Source organism: Coturnix japonica, chromosome 4 (assembly GCF_054131305.1).
Source record: "Coturnix japonica strain WE chromosome 4, WE-NBRP24, whole genome shotgun sequence".
Classification (NCBI taxonomy): domain Eukaryota; kingdom Metazoa; phylum Chordata; class Aves; order Galliformes; family Phasianidae; genus Coturnix; species Coturnix japonica.
Genome location: NC_140666.1, coordinates 38,111,721 through 38,137,558, shown reverse-complemented (window position 1 = coordinate 38,137,558; position 25,838 = coordinate 38,111,721). Strand labels below are relative to the sequence as shown.

Below are 25,838 nucleotides of genomic sequence, written 5' to 3'. Positions count from 1 at the left end.
CTTGTGAACAACTCCCCATTCCTCATTACAGGCCACCTGGCTAGCTGGAAACCATGGCATGAAGATCTTTTCCATGAAATCAGAAGAAAATAAAGAAAGAAAAACAGGACTCCTCACTGGAATTGCATGTGTGTCATTTTTGGGAAAGGTCTGACCAATATACCCATCAGCAAGTATTACTGCAGTAACATGCAGCAGAGGCAAAAATCATACCCATTCTGTGACAGGCACCCCACTTCCACACTAGTCTTACAACTGACTAAAAACCTGGAGTCACAGGCTTTTTGGTCTCTACTTAATACACAAATCTTTCAAAGCCATTATACAGTGTGTTTCTATAAGCTTGCTTAATTGTAGAGATGTGTCCAATACGATAGAAGAATGATTGCTAAGCTCTCGTTGATTTTCATGAACTACAACATCATTATTTTGCTGCATTCTAATGTGTTTTTCCTTGGGCATGTGCTCCTGTGCTGCTCTTTCCTGGAAATAGCATCTCACAGCTGGCTTGGATTCCAGGGCCAGGCTGATTCTTGTGAGAACTATTTAGCTTAAGTTGACTCCTTCTTAGAGTTTCAAGTTGGTGTTTTATTCTTGCCTCTCATTATACTAATAATGTAAGCTCATACATGAAGTAAACCACACTTTTCAGTAGCTAAACAAGGAACCAGATAAATAAAAAGCTACAGATATTTCTCTGCCTCTTTTCAGTCAGTGAATATCCTTTGTAATTCATTCAGGATTAAATCTCACATCATTCCCAGGCACTGCTTCTCTTTCCAACTGTGGAATTTCTTCCTTTTCTCTGCAGTCAGTCTTCTTCCTCCCACTGTTAAAATTCTCTGTAATAACTGCAGCAGCACATTGCTGTCCCTGTCTCCAGCCCATGCTTTCACGAGAATGTCGACTTAAAAGGCACTTTGTTTCACTATTTCCATTCTCTTTCTCAGCCCAGTGACTCAGCTTCCCTACAGGATGATCAGCTGTCCATGGTGACCACGATCAGAGGAATGCACCGACTTCTTTTAGACTGTATATAAGCATATGTATATTTTCCCTTACTTGGTTTCCATCCCTGTGGAACTGTTAAATGCTAAATTTTAAATAAGCCTTATTTGATAGACATTAAACTAACACCCAGACAAAAACAAGAGAGCAAATAAGCCCTGCATTCAAAAAGCAAGCTGAGATGTGGACATGCATGGAGATAATAAAGCACAGAAAGATGATAACCAGAGAAAGCTCATGAGCTGGCCCTGCTGTGAGGCAAAGCAGAGCTCAAATCTGTTGCTCTGCCACCACTGTCCACTGCTCATAATAGAAACCAACAGGAAGGCCCTCGCTAGTCCAAGACCTCATGACTACAAAAATAGCAGGGGAAAGTAAAAGGACAGGAAAAAAGAAAGAAAAGCTGAACTCCAGATCTTAATGGAAACACAGGGGTACAGTTGAAGAGCAGCAGGACAAGCTTAAGAAGAAGTCAGATCCTTACACAAAAGCTTTATTTTAGTGTGGGTAAAATGGGAATTTTCATTTCCTCTGTGAAACTGAGAACCAAGGGACCTTCATACTATGAAAGTTCAAAACCTGCCAATTCCTAAAATTTTCCAGCATTTACAAAATTGCAGCTTATAGGGAAACATTTGCAATATGGTTGCAAGGACAAATGAAAAATCAAGAATCTTCCAAAGAAGAAAAGCTAGTCAAATTTTGTGCTTCATAAGAAGAAATGATTCAATGTACTATTAGGAGATAAAAAGTGTAGGACTTCACAAGTGCTTTTTGGCCACCTGTCTGTACGTAAGCTTAATCCTGGGTGAATTATTAATAAGTATTTTCAAGAGATAATAACACATACAGTTTCTGTGCTACAGAAACCAAACAGAAGTCTGCAGTTCTGGCTTTTGCACTTGGCCAAGCTATACTGCGGCAAACTCATTTAGTATCACAGAACCATTTTGGCTGAGATCCTGAGTTACTCAGCAGAAGGATTCTTTACAATTCCAATCTTGTTTGCCTATGGAACAGTAATTAATGATTATCAGAGACAACAGCATTTGCATTTTTGTCGACAGAAGCTGTTTCAGTTTTCAGAGTTAATCTATCTGAGGGATGCAGTAATAGCAGCATATATCCATATTTGCATCACACCCACATTTCAAAACAAATCTCAGTCAAAGATAACGTCTCTAATGCACAAATTCAATGCACATGCTGGTGTTCTGGCTTCTCTCATCCTAAAACATTATACTGTATTTCATTCATGAAGCTGTGCATCATGCAAGATTCAGCCAAAGGGTCCAAAGGGTCATCCAGTGCAACAAGTATTCACTTTCTTTGCCAGAAGATCAAATTGTTAGCAAAGGTAACTCTGCTATCTCAGTTAGCTCCCCATCCACTGTGGTGCATTATACCTATGCTGAAAAAGAGCTTACTGCAAATTTGAGATAAACCTTACTACACGGAGGAGTGAAGAAAGAAAAAGAAGTAGCAATCTGATCACTTGAGCAAGAAAGTGTCTTGCTTTACTCAAACAAGAAAGCTGGCAATATCACAGTTAAGTAAACATACTACAGCAACACACACTTGGCTCCTGAGAACTCTACTGGCAATACTGCAGTTCACAACCTGAGCAATTTGAAGACGTTCTTGCAGTGCTCCCACTGTCTCCTACAAAAATCATTTGCAAATACCTATTGCTTGGCAGAACTGCAAAGATAGAAAGTGTTCCATGCATTGGTCATGTTCTGAAGTCCTAGGGATGAGTTATCTATGGCAGTGCTAATTCACTCATGACCAGAATATAAATGCTTCCAAATTTACCTTTGCTTTTCAAACAGAATTTGTACTTCTAAAGGCCCTCATCTACCTTTACCCCATTCCCTGCATATGTAAAACCACTTCACACATTTATCAACTTCTTAGTACAGCTACAGCTAGATGTCAGCACACAAACAAAGCATTAAAAATCAAAAGGTACCCATTAGGTATGGGGGAGAAAACTCCTAGCTAGATAAACGGGAATTCCCCTTTTCCATTCAATTAGTTCACCTACACCCACATGAGAACCTGAACTTGTTTCCTGCTCATCTTACCCGGAATGGTGTGTTGATTCGGCTAGTAAGTGTATCTAGGATGTGCACATTCTCATGTCGATGCAGCAGAATAAAACGGAGGAAAATCTTGAGAAGGGCTGGCTCCGAAACGCTACGCAAAAAGAGATCCAGATACGCTGTAGTGGCCATCACTTCTTCCACTGTTACCTACAGGGAAAAATAAGGTAAATGGGAACATATTGCACACACAGAATGTCCGTCCATACCTTGCAGCAGCATGATACCTGGCAATCACCCTAAGCTTTCCACACAAAGTATTGCCACAAAATCATTGAGATCTTTACTCTTAAAAACCAGTGTGCTTCTGACTTGCTCACAAACACTTTGAATCCATTTCCTACCCGCCTTGCTTTCCCAGAAAAAAACCCACAAAACTCTCCCAAACCAGCAGCCCAAATTTCACAAAGGCTGAAATACAAAGAGCTAAATCCTTCCAAAAGTTCCCCACCACTTTTCTGCCACATCAGCAGTTTTGACTCACACTTCCCATTCCTCAGAAGTGTTCTCAGATGTTGTGAATACGTACATCTACCACATTATTAAAAATAAATGACAACAGAGCAGAATCAAAGCACAGTACAAACTTGTAGTTCCAGAGTTTTAAAAAATACATATGAAAAATATCTACCCAGAATTTTGCCCCTATTTTTCTTCTTTTAATTTACCCTCATATCAATTTTTAACAAGAACACACACATATATGTCCACATACATACAAACCAAAGACAAAAGCCTCTGCTATTGTCTATTTGTGTATCAGAATACAATTCAGCTATCCATACCAGTTGGTTAACCTGTATTATACAGCTTCATGCAACCCTTTTGGAGTTTAGTTATTGACAGTATGCACTGGCAAAGCACAGTGAATTCCAAAGGCCACCTCTGCACCACACACTGCTGCTGCAAAGTCAGCTTCTTAAAAATAGTTACCCAGGAGCCTAATAAGCTTAAGTGTACAAAGATAAACCCTTAAATACAAGAACCTGTCTATATGAAAGGAAGTATTAAATATCTTTTGTTTATCAGACTTAGCCGGGTAAATGAAAGGACTGATTTTATTAAAAAGAAAAAAAAAAAAAAAGAATCAAAGCTGTCACTTCAGAAGTAAGAGGATTTAGAAAGTACTCAGAAAGGCAGCACTTACGTAACACACCGTAAATATTAAAATCCCTGTTCCGTTGTGCTGCACGTTAGCTACACTCACAGTAATGTCACGCAGCAAATGTTCCCTTTAAAGCATTTAAGATCACAAGCTGCTTCTGGCCAGTTACACAGAACATAGGAATGCTGCATGCAGCCCACAGACTTTATGGAGAGGGGCGCTGACAAGGAGAGCAGCTTCAGGGGAGCTCTGAAGTTACAGGCATCAGTTCACTCTTATTGAGGCTTTACTTTAACACTCAGCTCCTTAACAACAAGCAGTGGACCACAGTATTGAATGTCTTTCATTAAAAAAATATCTATTAACTTCTACTCCAAAATGGAATACTGTTCATGAATTCATTCCTCTTCCTCCTCCCCCTACAAACATCAAGTGGGGTTAAAAAAAAAATTGTTTCTAGGTCAAGCACCTCAACTTTACAAATTACCTGAATTAATACTGTGGCTACAGCTCTGGTTCAATGTCTGCATTATTGCAAGCATTATGATGAAATACTTCCTCCTTGTGCACACACATACATTCCCACTGCCACATCTAAACCAGCACAGAACTGAGGCAGGGTTGTAAAACAGAGAAAATTGTTTCTGGCTGAAGTGGAGATTCATTTCTTCAGCAGTCAAAAGGCATAGGAACTTGTGGGGTAAAAAAGAACAGCTTTCTGATTGCAGCCGTTGCCTGCTGCCCTCAGAACTGGCATTGGCATTTTCTGTTGTGGTTTTTTCATTTTTGTTTTGTTTTGTTTTTATAGCAGCAAACTGCAAAAAGCAAACCCAAGAAATCCATCATATGACATCATAATGATAGCATAGAGTTCAGTGAAGAGTTTAAAACCTCTGCCAAGAAAAGGCCAGACAGAAGTAATACATTGTTATGTCTCTGTCACTCCTCCTTCCTTCTCTTTAGGGAAAGTAAAGCACGTAGTTGGCCTGCGGGTTTCAGAGATGTTTGCTGACAGCGGAGGAATGGCCCTATATATACAGAGGAAATCTGAAACTGTAAATGAAAGCAAAAAAGCCAGCAGATTCACAAGGGCAGTGACCTTTTTCTGAAATCAATGCTCTTTGGGCAACGCACATTACATTGGTATCAGCAAGAGAAAGCCACAAGCTTTTCAGAGCTGTATCATGAATGAACCACAAAGGGCAGAAGAAAGCCAGTGAGAGACTACTTTACAAAAGAATGTTTCAATTCCAAGAGCGTGCTCAGTGTTCCTCAATGCCCAGGGACTCAGTGAGAAAGAAATCCTGTTTACTGCAGCCAACACCTCACTGATACCGCTAAATAGAGCTAAAAGCACCAAGCAACTACTAAAGAAGCTCAAATGGCTCACAAAAAAAAGCAATTTATGGCTTTGGTAAATCTCAACTATTTGAATTGAGGTTTTCTGTGCAGAGTGCCACATTACATGCCGTTTTTTATTCTTCTTGGAAAAGATGTTGTTGAATCTACTTATCTATTTTCTGAGACAGAAGGGAAGAGAAAGTTTTTTCAAGATTTAAAACGGTTTCACAAGAATCTTACTGGATTTTCCAGTGAAAATGCATTGCCTTATTCAAATGCTTCTTCAAAATTCAACAAGAAATGAGGCTATGCTCTATTCTACAGTGCTCCACACCTCACACAAAGCAGACAAGCCAAGGCTCTACCAGTACCATTAACACTATGAGCTCTCTCCATGCACCTTCATACAGTCATCCGTGAGGACAAGCCCAAAGCTGGTCCTTCTGCTTCCTCACAAGAGCAAATGAAGAAAAATATAGCACGTTTTGGCATTTGAAACAGTGGCCACGCATACAGCTTTGGATCACTTAACCTGCAAGCTGACATGCGCTATTACAGTCCTATCATATTTTCCTCATCTTACATTTTTAAATGCTTCTCCTTTGTACTATTCCTGACAGTAAGCAAAGTTTCTGAATATTTGAGGCACCAAGAGAAGTGTTCAAAAAGGCTAATTTTAGTTCCATGAGGCCCAGTTTACATTTTACTCAACAGCATACGTTAGCCTGCTTTGAGCGAGCCTCTAGAGAACTCACTCTCCTATGCAATTAACTGAGGAATAACTTGGGAGAAATCAGTCACATTAAGCAAAAATCAGCCTTGGCAAAGATCCTTTTAACCCTGTAAACCCATTCTACAGATCACATTGTGCATAATACACATTCAGTGTTGAAAGCAAGGCTTGTCCTATTTGTGCAGTTATTATTGAAGATCTGTTTTCTCAAACACCAAACTGAGGATATTAAGCTCCCTTCAGACTACCTGCTGTTGTCTCTCCTTACACTAATGTCTTGTGAGACAGATTTACAGAAAGTAGGAAAATCCTTTCTAATAAATCCAAATCGGTGCTTAGGTAAACAACAAAAGAACAAATGTTCCCAGAGAACAAAACATTACTGTACACATCAAGAATGCCTGCTACAAACAAGGCCCAAGGCAGCTTAAAAAAAACTTGTATTTTATTGTACACATTGATTTCAGTGTATTTTGTCCTGGCTAGCTCCCCCATTGAATTTATATGAACATCCTTGAAAGAATAAGAAACAACTTTGACATGTCCACAAGTGTGACATTTAATCTGAAATTTCCTCACCTCTGATAATTTGAGTATAAAGAAAAATACCAGAACAGAAGGAGATGAAGAAAATCAAGACACAGCAGTTGTCTTCAAAAATAAAATGAAATAAAATCTTTTGCTAAGTAACTAAAGTTCAAGTTATGCTTTTGATAAAGACATTTCAGCAATATTAAAACCCATCACTGCCACAATAGCTAAAATTAAAACCCACGAGCAGCATACCTTGGATCTCTACCACTGAAATTGCTTGGGAATGGCAAAAAGCAGATAGATCTCTGCTCTTGTAGATTTAAAAAAGAAAACTGATTAAAATCTATGTCCATTACATTCCTCAGACAAGAATTCTACCATTTCTATTTTCATTATCTATGCTGTACTGATGAAAACTTGCTGGAATTTAAAAAAATACACATACAAAGCATATATCTTGAGATACCATTTAGAAACCTCATCCACATGTTTTTTCCTCAGAACATCCAGTTGTTACAGATATTTTTGCAGATGGACTGCCCAAGAATCTTCACAGCCAGAGAGATATTTGATCAGAGATAAGTGAAAACAGAAGGCCTCTTTTAGCATTCTATTACCCTTCCCTAATTATGTAATAATTTTTAGCAAATCTTTTCTTGCCTCTTTTGATGACTGATTAGATGGTGAGACAGAACACTGTAAAAAGATCCAGCTTTTACAAGTCACAGTGCCAAATGATAGCAGAGAGCCAGAAATTACTGTCATTGCGAGTTCTGTTTAATATATTACACTCACTGTGTTAGACCAATTGCACTGATTCTTTATTACTGGCTATTCTCCCTTGGGATCTGCACAATATACTTTCTAATTTATAGCTCGTGCCGTCGTATGAGAATATGGCTATCTTGATTCCTCCTCTCCCTTCACATTTTCCTTCCTATGAGCATTTAATGTTGCCTATGAAGAGACTATGAATGCTCTCATTAGAACTCATCCTCTAGATCCACGAGTAGTTTAAATCTGAATAAACTTATCTCCCTTTATATATATATATATATATATATATATATATATATATACAGACACAAAGACACAAACCATTCCTACCCTCTTCTACTCTCTGCTCATTTTCTACTTGCCCCCTGCTTTAAGAGACAGAAGTGATCATCCTTCACTGCACAGCAAATAGGCTCTGGGAATTGATTCAGGACGAAACTATCAAGGAAATGCATGTGACTTTCATCCTCAATCCATCAGCTTCCCATGTCCTGGCAGAAGGGAGGTGGGGGACAGGTGGGATCAGGGACAGGCAGTTTGTACATAAGGAGGAACCAGGACAGCAGAAATGCTCTGACTTTTTTCAGCTTAAGTTCATAAGCAGTTTCAGTTTGTATCAGGTCAAAATCTAACTCAAGTGCAGTGTTTGATGTACCAAGTGAAGGGCAGCTTTAACATGTATCCGTTTTGCAGTGGGCAAGATGCAGTTTTGTAGTTGCTGACAGGCTTCTCGAAAGCATAACACTAATAAAAGTTTTCCGGCAACACTGGATTTACAACTTTTTTTGCAGCTGCTCAAACGCCTTTTGGTAAGGTGAGAGATGGGATTATTTTTAAATGAAAACTGACATTCATTCAGGATATTTATAAAGATGTTACTTCTAATCAGTACAGTATAATTTACAGGTCATTTCCCCCTAGCTGGGCTGTGTAATCATTGAGCAAGTAATATTGAATTATCACAGTAGCACGCCACGTTAGAGGTTTTCCTTTAGATGGATTTGTGCACAATAACTGGGGTCCATCTGACAAAGCTTATTTGACAGGACTGTGCCAGCACTTCCACAAAGCACTTCTGTTTGCATGGCCAACAGCAACACTCCACGCAAAAAAGCTGGTACAATTTTCCATTATTCAGATTAAAACAAGCCTTCCAAATACGGAAATAATTATATCGTAGTTAGTAATTAAATGCCATCTAGTGTGATGGTAAGCGCTAAGAAATTAAAATTTTGTTTTAATCATATAAATCGACAAAGTTTTAGCACTGTCTTCAATAAAATTAAATTACACAAATTACATAAACACTCAAGACAACCAGGACAGATATCTTCACCAGCCAAATTCTCTGAATGTGACATTATGAGCTTATGGGGAAAAGATACACATAGCCGATCTCATGTAGCAAAGGTAGTATGCTTACTCTATATATACCACAGTGGGGCTGCTAATTATCTAGAACGTGGTTTTGATAGCAAAACACCTATCTATTAGAGCTCCCAAAAATAAATACATTGATCAGATTTCTGCAGAAGTATCACAGCTACCTAAAAGAATAAGATAAATAAGCATTTTCTACTACCAAATATACAGAGAGTAAAACAAGGCAACAGGGCCTCTTACAGAACCAGTAGTAGACTTCAATGGCTTTATTCTGAATTCATGTTGGGATTCCAAGTAGAGCTTAACTAATAAATTAGCTTGATTTGCTTGGACCATTGCAAAGTTTGGCCCAAGACAGAGCTCCAAAAAGTCAGCTTTGAAAACAAAGTGAGAAACAGACAGTGAGATAAATCACAGAAATTTAGTGGCATGGCTCTGTTCCTGAGCAGAATTACACCTTCTCACAGATATTCTTCTTTAAGTACCAAAAACTGGGAGGAACGTACAGAATTGCATAATTTCAAGTTGTAACTGACATGCTGTCAAAAAGCACCAGTCTTAAATTAGGAGCCAATTCTAGCAGAGAGTCTTACTTTTCTTAAATTCCAGACATCAAAAAGAATAAAAGATAGTTTGGGCAAAAATCAAAATTATGGGCTGTTACTATAAAATGAAAACTATCAAATTAACCTCACCTTTATTTCTGCACTTTTTCAGGCAAAGTATTTTGCTCTTTTTGGTTTAAGTGAATCTGTTCAGAAACAGGGAATTTGTGACCATCCATAATGAACACTTGCACAAACCCCACAAGGTCACTGAATCACTTGTTTCTGTTTCTCAAGAGTCAGATGACAGCAGCAAGGGAGGTAACTCCCCTGTAAGAAGTACAATAAATACCAAACAAAGGATAAGGCAGGGCTATTCACTGCAGCCACCTAATGCATATTCCTACTTCCACAACACAAATCTGGGCTGTCTACCCACTCAGCAAAGAGCAGCTTCTAGGATATGAACGTATTTGTCAACTGCTCATTATGTGGGTGTGTGGGATAATCCACACAAAGTGGCAACAGACAAGTACAGAACAGGTATGAATTCAGGCTACAAAAACATGCTATATATAGGACACATCTCTGAGAAATGAAATTAGGGAGTCATAAACTTAGATGATGCTTGGTTTTTTTTTAAGCACACTGCAGTTAATCTGCTATGTAAATAACCTTTGGAGAGTTCACTTTGAAAAACAGTTTGCAAGCTAGTCAAATAAATCTGAAACTTCCTTAACCAGAAAATTAAAAAATTAAAGAAAAAAAAAAAAAAGAAAAAAAAAACTAGCTTTCTTTCTTTCTTTTTTTTTTTTCTTTTTTTTTTTTTTTTTTTTTTTCCTAGCTGCATTAAACCATAAAATCACATTAGGTTGCTCTGATGCTTCCTCTTTTATGATGTTGGCCTACAATGTCAGAGGTGTATGGTGGTAGAGTTGACATTGGTCTCCCCACCCCTGACTTACTCATAGAAATGCATCACTATCCTCAACACTCTCATACTGTTTCTGTCACATCGTGAGCTACGTACATAGCAACTATGTATGCGGACAACCTGTAACACTTAAAAGTTGCAGACAGTAAGCAGATCTTACTGCTTTACTCCAATAAATGTTACAGACATCTCATGACCATGAATACACAAATCTCGAAGCCTTGAACTGCATACTGAAATTCTGAAAAGCCACGATAATGATACTTTCAACAAAAATATTGTTTAATTGTCTGTTGCTTCAGGCTGGGAAAGAGAAGGCCATTTCCAAATGTATTAAGGACAAGAAGGTAATTAGTAGCAGTCAGTACCAATTTACAAAGGGGAAATCACACCTTCTACAGTGAGATGATCAGCTTGATGGATAAATGCAGGGCAGTTGAAGTCTGTCTTGCAGGGCTTTTGAGACCATTTCTTACACAATATCCTCACAGACAAAATGACAGACAGTGGGATGGACTGAACAGCTTGGCTCAAAGGATTGTGATCTACAATGGAAGGTCCAGCTGGAGGCTGGTGATGAGTGGTCTAGGCTGGGGCCAGTGCAGTTTAGTATCGTTACAAATGACTTTGATGAAGTGTATCCTCCTGTAAGTTTGTAGACGTTAAAAAAGTGGGCAGAGAAGTTGATGGATGGCTGTGCTGCCATTCAGAAGAACCTCGACAGTCTGAAGAAGCAGGCAAATAGGAACCTCACCAAGTTCAAAAAGACAAATGCAGATCCCTGCACCTGGGGAGGAATAATTCCAAGACAAGTATACACTGGAAACTGACTGGCTGGAAAGCAGCTTTTCAGGAAAGAATGAGCAAGTGGACAAAAAACTGGCTATGAGTATGCAATGCATTTTTACAGCAAAGGTGAATGACAGTCCGCTAGGCACCAGGAGAAGCATTCCCAGCAGGTTGGACCTGGGGCACCCTTCCACTTAACCCAGCACTGGTAAGATGAATCCATTGTGCTAGTATAACCAGGACAAGAAATGCACAGACAAGCTGGAGCTAGTGCTGCCAAAGGCGACAAAGCTGATTATGGTATGGGAGCATCTATCATATCAGGGGAACCTAAGAGACCTAGGATTGTTCAGCTGAGAGAACAGAAGGCTCAGCAGGATATTAGCACCATGTGCAAATAAAAGACAGGAAGGAGCAAAGATGAGTGAGCATCAGTGATGCACACTGGAAGAACAAAAAGCCAACAAATGAAACCCAGGAAATTCTAATTTGATACTAACGAAAAAAAAGACAGAAGTAAGCAAACAGAAAACACAGTGCTTCTCTGAGCAACCTGTCCTTTCCAATCCTGTTTGAGCAAGAAGGTTAAACAGGACAACCTGCAGAGGTGCCTGCCAATCTCTGCCACACTGAGGTTCTGTAAAGAGGGGATGAAGGAATAGTCTGGGCAGTACAACACAGGAGTCTCTGCTTTAAGCCAGAAGAGAGTAACCATCCTCATATCAGACATTTTCCTTTTATCTGACTACATCAGTTGCAAAGGCAAACCGATGCTGCTGCTGCTGCTCCAAGAGGGATTAAAAGATAATGAGGCTATTTGCTACACAATTTATCAAATGCTGCTTGTATGCCTGCTTGGTTTATTTTATTTTATATACTTGAATCACCTAAATTAGATTTGCGAATCAGACAGGAAGTCACATTACTGTGATTTGTTTATGTTGCTGATGTTTTAAACTGAAATCAAATTGTAACACAATGAAAACACATAACATTGAAGATGTCTTTCCTAGATGCATACATTCTTAACTGGGAGATGTCTTTTCAAAAAGAACAAAATCAAGTGCATCTCACTGCAGAGATACGTTGTACTCAAAAAATGTACTTCTTGAAGGAAAATTAGAACACATAGAGAACAAGTCTGAAGTGGTATGGCCAGAATGAAAAGCTCATGTCCTTTCTGAATTCTGCATTAAGTTAAAATCACAGGTTGGGTGTGGGATGTTAGGGATTGCATGCCACATCAAGTCTGGACTCCCTTCCTTCCTTCCTTCCTTCCTTCCATGCCTATCACTCAGAGTTATCAATCAGAAGCAGCTGTTTCATACCAATTAAATTCTACTAGTAAGATTTACATGGAAAGGAAGCAGCACCAATAATTCTCTCTCTTCTTACTCCCTCTTTAACCTTCCACAGCTCTGCCTTCCAAATAAGGCTCTTATGTCATGTTCATATACTCATTGTATTTGAACTCATAAGCTAGAATGAGTGAGCAACTCAAGGATACCACATTCTAGGATGCCAAACAAATTTTATCAAGTTAAAAACAATCAAATCAAGATGCATTTTTATTCTTGTGTTTAATGAAAGCATTTCTGTTTTTGAAAACACAGTGATGTGCCTGGCCTCTCTCATTCTGGCCCATGAAACTTTTTCCCATATTTTACTAAAAGGGTAAAAGAAAAAGGTTAACTGTAACACTACAGTTCCCAAATGGGTGGCACTTGCTTACTTCTCAACTTAGCATGGACTTTTCGAACAATAACTACAAATGACTGAATTATATGAAAGAGCTTCACGGCATCTGTCTTAATCCAGAGACATCTGTCCCAAAAGTAAAGATATGAAATATTTATTTCCTGTTAAACTAAAGTAAGACTGAAGAGGTCAGAGGTGCCTCTTTTTACTTGTTTCCTTTTGCTGTGGGTTTTTGGTCACATATATGTGAGAGCCTTATGTCAAATCCACTAGATGGTGCAATCCATCTTCTTCATTCAAAGTGTTTGGCATTTAAATACATAAAATAGTTAATTTTTTATGAGAAGAAAGTCAAACTTTATGCTAATCAAGAAAAGGTACACTACTGAAAGAAAAAAAAAGAAACAACAGAATGTAGCGGCTTAGGAAAGACCTAGGCTTGAAGCTTACATATGTTAGCAGCCAACACCTCCACTTTCAAGGGAAGGATTATTTCACCCAACTTCAGAATTTATAAATGAAGTTCAACAAAATTTCCATTACATAAAAAAACCCACAACCCTAATCTGAACAGCATATTTTAAAGGCCTTAAATAGCATCAGAAGGAGAATACTGAAACTAATAGAGTTAACACTTTTATTGACCAATAAGGATAGCATTCAGCTGCAGTATTCAGAAACCCTGAAATTTGTCTTCAGTGCTTTAGAGGCAAACACAATGCTCACTAAATCCAGAATCCCATGGCTGCATTCTGACATCTCACTTGCAATCCGTAACCTTGACCTGAAGTGCCTACCTTTTCACTTCTGATTGTATTCTGCAGAGCCAGTACAGGATAAAGTCAAGATGCACAAGAAAAAAAAATTACCTCCAGGTAGGGTGTTGAACTATCTCAATGGCAAACTACAAACTTGATCTGGATTGCAGCCAGATTTTATTTCATTTCTTTCCAAGCTCCCAAATGGTTGAAGTCTGCTGAATTATTAACAGTTCTACACTGCTTATTACTTACTGCCAAGACAAGTCCTACACTAGAAGGCAGGGTATGGCGTTCCACTGGTCTCTGATAAATTGAACAAGTGTACTGCTTTCTGCTTGGCAGGCTTAGGAAAAATTAGTAGACCTTTAAAAACTAAGTTCTCTTGTCATAGCAACTTCTGGTGGATAGCCAAAAAAGTCTTGATTTTTATTCTCAGCAACTCCTGCTTTTTCTGCTCAAACAAGATATTCTTTTTTTCAGGAAAACGATGACTGCTAATGACATTCTTCAATTTCCTAATTACCTAACACTCTCTCACACACACACTAATTCACCAATATGAGTGGAATGTTTTGTGAAGGATAATTCCTAAAACTCAGAAGAGTAGAAGAGGTTTTTTTTCTTCTAAGCGATATAAACTGCACTCTAATACATTAGAAAACTGACATCAAACCCATTTCTTCTCAACATTACAAAAAGACTTTTACCAACTGCAAGAATGAAGCAGAAAAAACACCACTATCTTAGATAAGATTAGTGTAACATTTCTTGATTGAACATTTTCCTTTTGGAAAAATGTTCAGTTAGAAAAAAATCATCCTGGAAATATGTCTGCCATCATGAAGTTCTGTCTAAAAGTTCATCGATTTTGATGGTATGTCAACAGCACAACAAAAATATTTTTGTTCATTTCTTTAGAGAATCTTGAATGTTTTCAAATATATCCACCTCTTGCTTAGTTACTGGCATAATGTAAATACATAGTATGGAAAGAAAGCATTCACTCATTTATACAGAGCTCACTACTGATACTATATTCAATAGTATCTTTAAAAAGGCATTATCCACAATGCTTTTGCCTGTTATTAATTCAGGTTGTGCTTGCATTCACCACTGACCTTATGGAGTGCGGGAGCCATTACTGGCACTAAAAATCCATTGTAAATGTAATTCACCAGCTGGTTACGTATCAAGGGATGTGCCACCTAAGGGAAAGAGGGATGGAAGAAAAAGACAGAGAACAATACCAGTGAGACTTTAAACAAGACAAGGAAGATACTAGTGCTGTCCAATACCAAAACATTTTCTCATTTAAAAAAACACATGCTCATTTATCCACCACAAAACATTTTCTCTGATGCAGATTCTTAAAGATGTTTTGTTCCTCCAAGAAAATACACCAACTGTGTTTATTTACAATAAGCCTGCCAAAGTTAGAGAACAGGGCTTTTCAATCTCCCTGCAGGTTGGCAAAGATGAACGGATAAACAGCAAAGACTGCATGCCCATGCATCAAGGGAAGACTTGAGATTCTAAATTTAATTCTTCCAACCTTGTCAGGGTCAACTGAAAGTGGATTTGCCATCATTAACTTCTGCTTTTACAAGAAAAAACATCAACAGCTGTTTACCTATGTTTCAATAGTAAATAAACAAAAGTACTCTTTAGCTATTGGGGTAAAAATACACCATTCATGTATTTTTTTTCCAAACTATTGTTGAAAAAAATTAAAAACAAACAAACAAACCCCAAAACAACAACAACAAACAAATGAAAATAAAACCTACATTACACATTCAACAGGTTGGTTATAAGCTTTAAAAAAAAACACCTGTATATTACATTTAAACAATGACAGCTGCTATTATTCACTTGTTCAATGTTTTGATAGTCAATCAGTTGCTTAATGTATGTAGGTCATTCTGAAAGTAATGCCTCCCATCTATTTCCATGTAAGCTACAACAAAAAGCACAGTAACACTATTTGATAGAACAAATTCTCAGCTACCTAACACTTTTCCAACACAGTTCTCATTAGTTATACATTTTTATCAGTGATGAACAAGAGCCTGCATGCCACATGCATACAAATCTGCACCAGCCGAGGTGACCCACTATTTCACTACTGCTCTAACAATCTTGTTGCCAGGAAATATTGCCCATGCAGTCCATTTTTCATTGGCCTGAAGAAATGGAAATCAGAAGTTGCCAAATCCAGAATACACAGAGGGTGCTGCAGGAAAGTCTAGACAAGATTAGCAACGTGCTCCATGGTCTTCAAATTGGTACAGGGCCTGGTGTTGTCATGCTGCAAGAGAAAGGCTGTCCACTTTTCTGGCCTAACCCTGGAAGTTCAAGCCTTCAGATTAGACAGTGACACAATGCAGTGGTCAGAGCTGAAGGTTTGTCCCAGTTTGAGGAAATTCAGAAAGAAGGAACACCACGTTCCTATCCAGAAAGACACTACCCATCATTTTACCCTCCAAGATCACACATCACCAATCTGCAGACTACCATTGTGACTCCAGCTCAAAGTGGTGACACCACATCCCAACATCAGTAATGATGCAATCCAGGAAACCGTAACCTTCAGTCTCATACTGGTTCAACAGGTCATAGAATCATAGAATCACAGAATTGATCAGGTTGGAAAAGACCTCAAAGATCATGGTGTTCCTGCATGAGTATTCATGAGATCCACCTGGCAAAAACTTTGTTGACACCATCATTTCCAATGCAATTCAGCTGTATACACAGTTCCCTGGTTATAACCCAGCAATTCACATGTGTGAGCTGATTGAGACGCTCTTCATTCTATGGTGTGACAGCTGTGTATGGCTATCTGGAATGCAGCTTGCCTTTCAGGTCACTGTTGTCACTCCTAAAACACACCACCCAGCATGGCAACAGAATATAACATAATCTTAGCAGGATGGTCCAACCTCAACTGCCATAACACCAACATCTACCTCTGACGTGGTGGGCCGACATAGTAAAACAGAAGGCATTACTTTCACGACAGCAATTATATTTTGTAAGCATCCCACTAAAATATATATTTTACTTAAAAGTGAATGTGACTCAATTTTCAATCCTACGCAGCATATTTCTCTTCAAATAACACAAATATTCACCATTTGTATAAAACTTGCAGCATATTTAAATAAAATATTGGATGAGGGCTCTATAAGGCCCTATGTCCTTAAAAGCAATACAAAGTAAGGGATTAAAGCCAGAAAAAGAGGGGGGGGGGGGAACAGCTAATCAAGAAATAATCATTAGGAACAGACTGGATTCTATGCAGGCTAATCTACAATGAAATTATATTCCTAGAAAGAGTCTGCTTAGGAAAGTGTTTTGTTTCATTCTTTTTAATGCAGTGTGCACTGCAAGGTGAAACAGACTATTTTCTTTTGTACGCTATTGTGAGAGTTTAGATATAAAGAGAGTGCTTTTTTAATGCTTATATATATAAAGACTATTTTCCCCCATATTCAAAAGGATTCAATTTACTGTCCATGTCAACAGTGGCAATAAAATGCAATAATACATTGGGTGATTGTTTGTTTGTTTGTTTTTTAAAATACAAAAGATGCTCACAACTATGCGATGAAATATCAAAAGTCTGAAAACCTATGATGAATTCATTAACATCTGTCATCTGAAATCCAAACACACATTAATTTATCCTTATAACTGGGACAAACAGCACAAAGCCTTCACTTTATAAGTAACATCTGTTGGCATAACTAATAAATGAAAACAAACTCGCTAATTCAAAAAAATCTACAGAGTTTATAAAACCACTATTTCAACTTTGCTCCATTACCTGTATCACAGCATTGCAAAATTCAAGAGAATTCATGAATTGCACAAGGGCAGGCGACAAGAGCCAGTCGTCTTTCAGCAAGCAGTGCCACTCTTCTCCTTTTTCTTCCAACTTTGTAGGCAAAGATGAATAGAGGCCACTTAGCCCTGTTGCCAGCACCTGTATTTCAAAAACAGAAGAGAAATGTTAACTTCCCAAATGTTCATCTGTATCAATAACATTGCCACACAACAAATCATTTCTCTTGCTTGTTTCAGTAACATGACAGAGTGTTATGATTAATTCAGTTTCCTCTTGAAAAGAGTTATGTGGCAGAAAAACATGAGTATTTTAAAGAGTCTTCTATATAATATAATTCTTCCAGGAGCTCCTATCTGGGAGAAAGAGATGGGAAAGTGCAGCTTGTCTTTCTTTATGAGCTTTCTCATTCTTTATCAGAAATGACAATTTCTTTTTAAATGGTTATAACACGATTTTACATTTCCCTTCAACCCCCTCCAGAAGCAGCAATCACTGTCACATTCTGTCACCTGGAGGTGATTTGCATGTTACTGCTTACGTGTGCCTACGTGAAGTTTTTTCAATAGGAAATAAGAGAAAACAGAAATGGTGGGGGAAGTATCCCCATCAACAATAGTGAAGTTCAGCCTCACTATGGCCACAGATGTATGTTGACTTCTATTCATAGACATTGGTATTCAGTTGAGTCCATATCACAAAAAAGTAAATTCTCACTACATAATATTTATTATGTATAATATTTTTATATTGATATATATGATGAAAAATATAATTTTTCATCAACCTTCCTTATTTACTTGGAACAGAAAAGGGAAGAAATAAACAAAAACTTGAAATAAATAACTACACGGACATTGTTTCCAGTTAAGGCTTTTAGCCAATTCACGTAGATTAGTTAGAAGTTTTAGTTACAATTCAAAAAGCAAATTTCCAAAAGGTTTTTTACATGGTAAAGAATATATTTTGAGTACTGGCAGTTTCAGAACAAGCTTTCAATTATTATTGCTATTTGAAGCTGGAAGCTTTTAAACTATTAATTACAATTTTTACCCTTTTGACATAATTTTCTACAACTTCAGGACACATTTAAGATGATCTTCATTTTAAGGGTATTCAGACACAACCTGATGGAAATCTTTTTAGCTGTCATTCAACAGACTCTTGCAGGAATTTTTCCTCTTTCAAGTAACAGCTACTTGATGTGTACATGGCTAAACAGTTAAAGCCCAGAGGAAACACAAATGTTTTATCTATTAGAAAACAAATTCTTGACAAAGTACAGCTCAGCAACCAAGGGGATTTAGGTCCTGTTGACATGCAAGTGTAACCAATTACATATGCTAACCCACTTAGTAGGACAAAAACAATCCTTCTGAATCTTATCCATTCCTAAAATCACTTAACTTTGAAGGAATTCTTCTGGCATAATCAAGCCAAATATAATGGAAAAAAAATACCGTGGGAAACTATTTTTTTCACAGATAGACAAATATAAAATACATGCTCTACATATATGTGTTTGTATATATATACACAAGTTGCAGGAAATATGCTAAGAAACCTAAAATCTAAATCCTCTGAGCACAAGCTTTACGTGTACAAGCATATTCCTCTGAACTGAAGAGCTCTTTTCTTTGGTCTTGGTAGAACACAAAGCTGGAAGACATGAGGATCTCAGCAGACCTATTTAAATATACATAGCCCCTCCCTTCCCCCCCCCATCCACACCTACACTCACAAACCCCGACTTCAGAAAATTCTAGGAAGAAATTCTTTATAGAGAATTTGAGTTTTATCTGCATTGCGATCAGTTAATTAATGCACACTTGGTTTTCCATTGTCTGCTTAGAACTTCATTGCTATTCATAAACTCACACACTCACAGAAAGCAAACTGATTTTCAGAGCAGCACCCTATCTGCATTTCTCCTTGACATGGAAGTTTAGTTCTGAAGCACAATACTGACTTTGGGCACACAACACTACTTGCAACTAAAGCAGCAAGTTCACAGTCACTCCACGTCTTCAGGTGAGGAATTCTTTAGTTTGTCTGACCTACTGAGGTAACAAGTGACAGATTACTTTTGTTATGGAGCAGCAAATGGCTCTATGTGAAATTACATTTCTGAAACACTGAGGAACATGCCCAATGGAAGCCATTTCCTCTACTTACATTAAAGAAAAAGCATCTGAAAATTTTGGTTGAAGAATGTGGTATAAATAGAACTACTGCTTCAATTTACTAGCAGAACTCTTCACGTTCGATAAGAAGACATACTAAATAATACATACATATGCACTACGTGGAGTTTACCAGAAGGCAACAATCATCAATGAAAATCGTCATAAAAGGAAAGGAATTAATGAGTTCACATCCCAGGAGAACAAGATAGGTTTTGTTCTTTTGTTTTGCTTGAAACAGTACCCTTTCCAATTTCTAGATTTGAGATTTTTTTAGAATTGTCACAGTATTCCTACAGGCTTACCTACTTTTACAAGCCTCTCCAATGGCTTCTTTTTCACCACTGAGTCACAAGTCTCTCTGTTTTACAATCTCCACAACTAAGGTCTTTGTCTTGGTTCATGAAAAACGGTGTGACTGACTGTAACTTCCTGTCTCAGAAACGTTACATAAACAAAATGCTGTGTTGTTAATAAATCATCAATTGCTACCTAGCCATCTTATTTACACATATGTATACATTTCTTGCCTTTAATATTTCTTTCTCCTCCTACATTTGTAGTCCTATACACATGCCTGAATTTCTCAAGTTCATTACAGCCACACTTCTTACTGCTTTAACATCTGCTTTTCTAAGTTGTGGTGTATTTACAAAGTTCTATGGAGAAGCTGTGGGATGCTATCCTGATCAAAATTCTATGTAAACACTGATTTCCTGTCATAATAACAAACACATAACACCTTAAATCACAGATTTAGGAAAGCTGCAAGTCAAAACATCATAAAATGATTTGACCAAAGATACAGAAAAACCTCTGAAAACTTGGCCTGTCAGTTGGTCTACACATTCCATGTTAAAAACATTTTTTAGTGAAGCGTCCTCGCTGCAGCCTGTTCCCTTCCTCAACTGTAGTTCACTCACCTACAGTTTTGAACACTACAGACAGTCCAGTATTGAAAAGCTGCTAACTGAAGCTTGCTGAAAAAACAGTTTCAAGAAAGCCTTCAGGTTCATATTGGCACAGATTTGGATGTATGAAGCAGCAGACTTATTGCCAGACTATATCCCACGGCATGTTTACACTATGCAGTAAGGTGCAGTATAGAAAATCCAATGTATTAGCAACCAATTAGCCAAGGAACCTGAAACAGCATTACCACAGTGATACTCAATTGCAATCCATATCAGCAAGGGACTGTGCTACCTGTTTTGTGGTGTAGATGTGGGTTAGCTACTCTGATTGCACTGATCTACAGCAATGTCTTTCACCAGAACAAACCAGTCCTTGAGCTCATCACACTTAAAAAAGATTTTGTGCCAGCAAGCTAATTCTGTGGCACTGCATTAAAATTTTATTACAGACTTAGGCCAGCCTCATTATAGTTCAGACAAGTCTGATTTTAGCACATTTTGACAAGAGGCCATCTTAATTAGAATGATTGTCAATCATGGCTCCCTGCTGTTTGAAGGTTAATATGGTTGGCTTTTATCTTCAGTGTAAAAAGGATTTTTCTTTTTTAATTAATTGGAAGATGTAATTATGAAAGTTATAGCATGGATCCAATAATGCTATCTGTCTCAGGGACAATCTAACTACCAAGTTCATATTTTTAGCAGTATCCATTAAATAGGGTCAAATGGAGTCTCTCAGCACAAGATGCTTGATGCAATATTTACAGCTGACAAAGGAAGCCATTTCCAAGTTTCATTTTGGAACTTACAGGCTTCCTCCAGACTGCAAGCCTGGTTCTGCACAACTCTCATAGAACATAGTAATATAAGAGTAAATAGGGACCTATGGCTGGAATACCTACTGTGCAAATGTTGAGGTGGATGGGCAGGCCAAAAAACTGATGCAGAGGAGCATCTTCTCTGCAGAATTACACTTGGTTTTGAGACCATCCATTGCAGATCTCAAAGCAATTTTTGTGAGCAGGTATGAAGAAGCAGGCATATAGTGTTTGTTAGCCTATTTATTTGTTTGATCACTAAGATATCCTGTTCATGCAGTGCAACTGATTTACCAGACCTAACAGCGCAACATTACTACCAAGTTTTGTAACAGACTACATAGCATGATGGTGTTATGGCCAAGATGGCTTCTTGGAACCTCAAGATCTGTGACAAAGAGCAAGTCTTCCATTTACAGGACTGTTCAACTGATGTTATAGTATGATAAACACAATTGATGTAAACAAGTTTAGTCACCAGAATCCGTAACCTGAGAAAACATGGTTCACTTCTACTCCCTTCACTTCCAAAATCCTACAGGGTCCTCAGGGTGAGAAAGATCAGTTTCCTTCCCTGAAGACTTCTGCTCTACTCCTATCAGTTTTCCAATTATAATCACTGCCTGCAGAAAAAACAAAAAAAAAACCAACACACCACAAACACTTATGTGGGCCCAAAGGAAAGGAACTGCACTGGTAAAGTGGAAACAAGCAGAAAGACTGCATCTGGAGACAGACCTGGCTTACACAGTATTATGTTTGTAAAACAGTTGTTAGTAGAAATAAAAGTAGTAGTACGTTACAACACATCTTTATCAAAAAAGACAGAATGGGACAAGAAGAATAATGATGCTTAGTTTAACACTGAAGACCAAGTAAGAACAACTTACTGGGCAAAAATAGGTATTTTCTGCTATGTGGTTTGCAACAACGTTGTTTTCTGCCGACAGGGACATAATGAAGAGCAGTGCATCACGAGCCTGTTGGCCTACTGTTCCTTCTCGATGAATGAAGGGAATCAGGAGGGAAAATATGAGGAAATTGGCAGCCCCTTGGTCCTCACTGGTGTGAAAAAACAGTTCTAGAATGGAAGGATCTTTGGCTATTATAGAACAAAGCTGATTCAGGAGGACAACCAGCTCTGTTTCCACTGTTGGAGTAGCTGTTCCTGAGCAGGAGCTCAGCAACATCATCAAAGGCTTCAAGATCGGCTTGTGATGTAGCAAAGGCTGATGAGACTGGGTTACCAGCATTTCATACATTTTGAGTTGCTCAATTTTTGTCTCATCAGTGAACTCTCTCCGCAGGCTCCAAAGAAAAAGCTTCTCCATTATGTTTTCTGAGACCACAAACTCTAGAATGGGCCCCATTGACGCATCCTTTGCTTGCTCCTCAATGAGTAAGAAAAGCATGTGCTCCACATAATTCTGAACAGTGCTGGCTTCATCAGGTGAAATTGCACCATACTTGGCCTGAGTATTTTTCAAAGGATCATGCTTCTCTAGGATTTTTAGAACCTAAAAATAAACAAAGGCAGATCAATCGTTTGAGCATACATTTAAAAATATCCACTTACCTATATACATAAAGGGAAAAAAAGTCATCAAAATTCATAATACAGAACTTAAAAACAAAATGATATCTACTGTACTTACACCTCTAGTTTCTGTCAGTCAAGCTTTCTAGACATTAATATTTTGGATATCCAAGACAGAAATTTAGTTGTTGTTTCTTCACTTTTACAAGGACCTAAATTTGCCACTTGTCTTGCTGCTGAAAACTTGGACTTCTCTTAAGCATTAAGAAGACAGTTTCTCTTAAGACTCCATAAGTTGAGTTTTAATATTTGCAATAAGATTCTCTGTCAGAGAGGGCTGAAATCAAAGGGCTTTCCCTTTGTGCTGAGTAACTGAGCTCAAGAGCATTGATGCCACAAGGTGGTTCACAGTGGTAAAGAAGCCAACATAGGTCTTTGCCACAACTTCGGTGATATCAAATGGCCACCACTGCCCTAAAACTCGCAGCATTCAATATACGTTTCAAGATAGGGTAATAATTATCATCCCAGCACTCAAACCCCTGCATTAAATTCTATTCTGCATGCAATGAATGAAGTTCATTATCTGAAAAAGCCTCTGCATTTAGTCCTTTTGTGGAGGATAACTGCCACAAAACCACAATGGAACAACAGCTCCTCCCCAAACATGAGTGTGTTGCTGCAGTTAAGTGTCAAAAGATGTCTCTTGAACAAAACCTCTTTAACACTGGAAATATCTCAGAAATGCTACCGCCCCTTTCTGCAGCAGTCAGTTCAACGTCACGTTCTGCATGAAACAGGTTTCTTCCTCAGAAACTCAGGACAACTCCAGAAGTAAGAGTGAAGCAAATTCCCATCAATACAACGTACTTCAAATCAATAAAACTCAGTAGCATTACCTGTGCCCAGTGTGTTGTAAACACTATCATACAAGTTTCTGGGTCAACACCCTGCAGGCTCAGACCCTGCTGATTTTTTCTGATACTAGTTTCAGAGGACATTATAAAGTTTCCAAAGGTCAACCCACTAGGCCATGCTGAATTTCCTTTGAAAATCCTGTTGTTAGTAAAAGATGTCCAAGCATCATGAAGAGATCAATATCCCGTTTTGAGCTTTGGTATCCACAGGACTCTGTTTAAGAAAAAAACACAAAACAAAACACATCTATATACATCAAATTCTATGTGTATATAAATATACGTATATATACACACACATACACACAGAGAATCTACTTCAAGATACCACTAAAGCCTTTTTTCATTTCAATTCAATTGGAGGATGGAAATTTTTAAGCATGTTATATGTGACCACCATCTTAGACTTTTCCTCATTTAACATCCTCAAGCTGGTCTTCTGAACAAAGGCACTATTCAAATTTACATCAAGCTCATGCAGTAAGCATCGTAGGCATACACTACATTTTTATGTTTCCATTATGTTTCTGTCTTGTAAACACAACTCTGTTCAGAGTGCCTTAATAACTAATGTTGAACAGACTACGTTAGTAAAAAAGCACAAGTTAGTTCTAGATTTTTAAAAACAGTATCAGAAGAATAGATAAAAATGCAAATATTTAAATGCTTCTGTCAGAAAGCGTGCTATAAAGAGATGGAAATAATTGTTGAACATCACATGCAGATAGAAGCACGTACTTCTATCTACTCCAAAGGACAAATATAATAATAATAACAATATATTTAAAAAAAAAAGACATAAAAGAAAAAAAACCTTCATGCATTCAAAATCAAATAAATTGAGACATCATTTTTAAAGGAATATGAGAATAAGACCAAACATTTGCACTTCCTTTTCATCCATTATTTAAGATCCTAGCTATCTGAGTATCAAAGCAGTTTCAAATCCACAAGAGAAAGTTAAAATGAAATGAAGACTGATATCTCCCAGATATTTGAGAGGCTTAAGAGAACAAGTTATTCCTTTTAGAGCCAATTTCTGTGTTGCACAGTTTCCACTTTTTTGTACCTCCCTCAGCTTTAAACTTCTTTTTTTTTTCTTTGCAAACCAACTTGGCTATTAATTTAATTTCATATCAGAGCAAAAATACTCCAGAGTTCAGGAGGACAATAAACACACAACATGTTCCTACAGCTCATGTATATTATAGAGGAATTATTTTCATTGGAGTACATTTTGAAATGTTCTGCTTTTCTCCCTCTCCATTAGAACCCCAAAAGACCTGGATATTCTTTGTCTTACATAAATACATTACCAGTTCTCTGTAACATAAGATGCCACACTCCATAAAGCAATTCTTTGCTCATATAGTAGATATTCCTATGCATGTATCCTAAAATATATTTATCTTTACCCTGCAACAGATATCTCTGCTCTTTTGCAGGTATGCTCCGCACAACGTATCTTCTTGAAGCAGCAAAACATACAGACAGCCACAAAAACATCAGCAAATTTTGCAGTGTTTAAAATAGCCAAAAAAACTCCAGGCTACAATATTAATATTTCTGAGACAAACAGAAAACAAACAAAAGTTTCTAATAAAATGCCACCTTGTTCCTCTGTATGTTCACATGTTCAAGATTCAATTGCAAACCAGGATCTTCCCTCTAACCCCCAGCCCTTGCACATAAAATGCATATGACATATTTACTAAATATTCCCATGCAATACAATTAACACGATACAGTTTATCCCTTTTGAAGAAAAAAATCTGGGGGTCTATTTATCTCTTTGAGTAACACTGCTTGCAAAACAATGCTCCCCTCCATTTCTTACCATGTGTTCAACACATACACATACCTATTGGTGGCATTTCCTAGAAGCGGCAGAAAAAGTCTGCTCTGAGTA

General features: G+C 37.8%; 1 protein-coding gene across 6 annotated transcripts in view; it reads right to left on the bottom strand.

Moving 5' to 3' along the window:
- FHIP1A (FHF complex subunit HOOK interacting protein 1A) overlaps nt 1-25,838 on the bottom strand; it is an 82,147-nt gene that overhangs the window by 14,143 nt on the left and 42,166 nt on the right. For 4 of the 6 annotated variants that reach the window (XM_085546525.1, XM_085546530.1, XM_085546526.1 and 1 more), the window contains 5 exons: nt 23,912-24,143; nt 22,366-22,992; nt 17,543-17,701; nt 14,832-14,918; nt 3,096-3,263 (listed from right to left, as the gene is read on the bottom strand). In XM_085546525.1, the coding sequence (XP_085402651.1) occupies nt 3,096-3,263; nt 14,832-14,918; nt 17,543-17,701; nt 22,366-22,992; nt 23,912-24,013 (1,143 nt within the window). In that variant the 5' untranslated portion in view covers nt 24,014-24,143. Of the gene's footprint in view, nt 1-3,095; nt 3,264-3,351; nt 3,470-4,260; nt 4,362-14,831; nt 14,919-17,542; nt 17,702-22,365; nt 22,993-23,911; nt 24,144-25,838 lie in introns of those variants that run through there. The other 2 variants (XM_085546528.1, XM_085546529.1) reach the window with 2 other exon arrangements.